The sequence below is a fragment of the Aulonocara stuartgranti genome (assembly GCF_965226115.1).
Source record: "Aulonocara stuartgranti genome assembly, chromosome: 18".
Taxonomy (NCBI): Eukaryota; Metazoa; Chordata; class Actinopteri; order Cichliformes; family Cichlidae; genus Aulonocara; species Aulonocara stuartgranti.
The window spans coordinates 35,872,059-35,874,223 of record NC_138954.1 but is presented as its reverse complement, the minus strand read 5'-3'; the positions used below and the strand labels follow the sequence as shown (position 1 = coordinate 35,874,223).

General features: G+C 47.3%; 1 protein-coding gene across 1 annotated transcript; it reads right to left on the bottom strand.

Moving 5' to 3' along the window:
* Positions 1–371: 371 nt before the first annotated feature.
* LOC309693638 (uncharacterized protein) lies at positions 372–1,942 on the bottom strand (the record flags this gene model as incomplete). The annotated part of the gene is made up of 2 exons (XM_082513058.1): positions 920–1,942; positions 372–463 (listed from the first exon to the last, which is right to left on the bottom strand). Exons 1-2 carry the CDS (start codon positions 1,908–1,910, stop codon positions 372–374), a joined length of 1,083 nt encoding a protein of 360 aa, XP_082369184.1. The 5' UTR covers positions 1,911–1,942.
* Positions 1,943–2,165: the final 223 nt, after the last annotated feature.

The window sequence follows — 2,165 nt, the reverse complement described above, 5'->3', positions numbered from 1 at the left end:
GCCCCCCTTTTCCGCTAACAACATGTCAAGGGCCATTCTATTCTGCACTCCCATTAACGAGGTCGGACCCACCTGCTCCGCTAGCCCCTCCAATCCGTCTCTGGTCAGGTTAGAGAGCCTCAGTACATTGTAATAAACATAATTAATCCTATCTACATTCTTATTTGGAGTCACTGGAAAGAAAGCAGAACGATTAGTTTTTTCTAGGAAATTAACTTTAATTAACCCTTTTGGATCAACCCCCGCTATTTCCACCCCCAAAATTAAATACATAGATTGTTTGCGATGCCAATTCCCCAATGATAAAGTTAACGCGTTTCCAGAGGGGCTAAAATCCCTCTGTAGTTTAAGCCCGTTTTCTGATCCTGATTCTAACGGTTCCCAATTTTGCCCCGTTCACCCGAGCCCACCGTCCAAGGTGCCGGAAACTGTCTCCCGGTTTGCAGCTCGTATGGTGTAAAACCTGTGGATTGATTAACAGAACATCTTATGGTCATCAACGCAACCGGCAGGGCTGCGACCCAATTTAGCCCTGTTTGCGCGCAGATTTTTGCCAATTTGTTTTTCAAATTTAGGTTCATTCTTTCTACTTTCCCCTGAGACTGAGGATGATAGACCGTTCCAAATTTATGCTGGACGCCCAACATTTTTTCTACTTTCTCCAAATCTTGATTTTTAAAATGGGTTCCATTATCTGATCTAATTCTTTTCGGGAACCCATGACGGGGAATGTAATAATTGATTAAACACTTAATGACAGTCTTAGCATCCTCCTTTTTTGTAGCCCAGGCCTCTGGCCAGCCGGTCAAAGCGTCAACACACACTAACAAATATCTTACACCGCCCGGCCCGGAATCAATCATATCAGTGAAATCAATAACAATCTCCTCTCCCGGCCTCTCAGGGGGCCGAAACTTACCCACTTCCGGTTTTACTGCTGGCTTAGGATTGTGTGCCCCACAGATTAAGCACATCCTGGCCTTCTCCCTTATCATTCCTCGCAGCTCAGGATGCCACCAATGACACAAATTTCTTTCCATCTGGGCTCTCCCCACGTGGGCAAGTCCGTGGGCTTCATCCACCTTCTGTTCTGCCATTTTGGCTGTCAGCACGGGGCGCCCGTCTGGCCCCCTCCACAAATGTCCATCCTGCCAGGCTCCTTTGTTTTTCCACACCCCCTTTTCCTCTGGGGATGCCTCCTCCTGGGCCCGTTTAACTTCCTCAATCAGGTCAACAGGTATCTCTTCTTCTGATGTTACCTGTATCATTTGTCTCTGTCCTTTGTAGCCTGCGGCCTCCTTTGCGGCTTCGTCTGCTCTCTGGTTTCCTTTTTCCACCATACTGGTTCCTTGAGAGTGAGCTTTGCATTTTATAATGCTCACCTCCTCTGGGTCAGCCAAGGCCTTTTCCAGTTCCTCCATTTCATGTATGTGGGAGATAGGTGCATTGGTTGCTGTTCTGAATCCTGCTCTTTTCCACTGAGGCAGCTCCACATGCGCTGCTCCAAACGCATATGCCGAATCGGTGTAGATGTTCACTCTCCTGTTCTTGGCTAGTCTCAAAGCTCGAGCTAAGGCTATCACTTCAGCTCTCTGGGCCGACTGCTTTCCCTCAATCCTTCCTGACTCTCTGACCTGATAATCTCCTTCTACTCTGCAGACCACCGCATACCCTGCTTTCAGTCCTCCTTCGTCTCGGTGGCAACATCCATCGGTGAACCAATCCTCAGCTCCCGGTATGGGTTCGGCCTTCAGGTCCTCTCTAATCTTTTCCTCGATCTGTGCTCTTTTGGCGCAGTCATGTGGTTCCCCTACACCCATTAAATCTGCCATGTTAATTCCTTCATGTGTGAATGTCAAATTTGGGGCCTCTAAGACTTTGCTCAGTCTCTGTTGTGCCCGTGGTGACATACAAAATGCTTGTGAATTTACGTATGCCACTATGCTATGTGTAGTGAGTATTTTTAGTGGGTGTTCTCTCACTACATTTGCCAGGTCAATGCACGTGAACCACTTTTGGTCACATGTGATAGCTGATAAAGCTGTGTACGGATTTGGTACCGGTGCAGTAGTAGAGAGCAATATTTCATTAATGGCTCTCAAATCATGTGCCATACGGTATTTTCCTGTTCCATGTTTCTCCACTGGTAGAATTGGTGTGTTCCA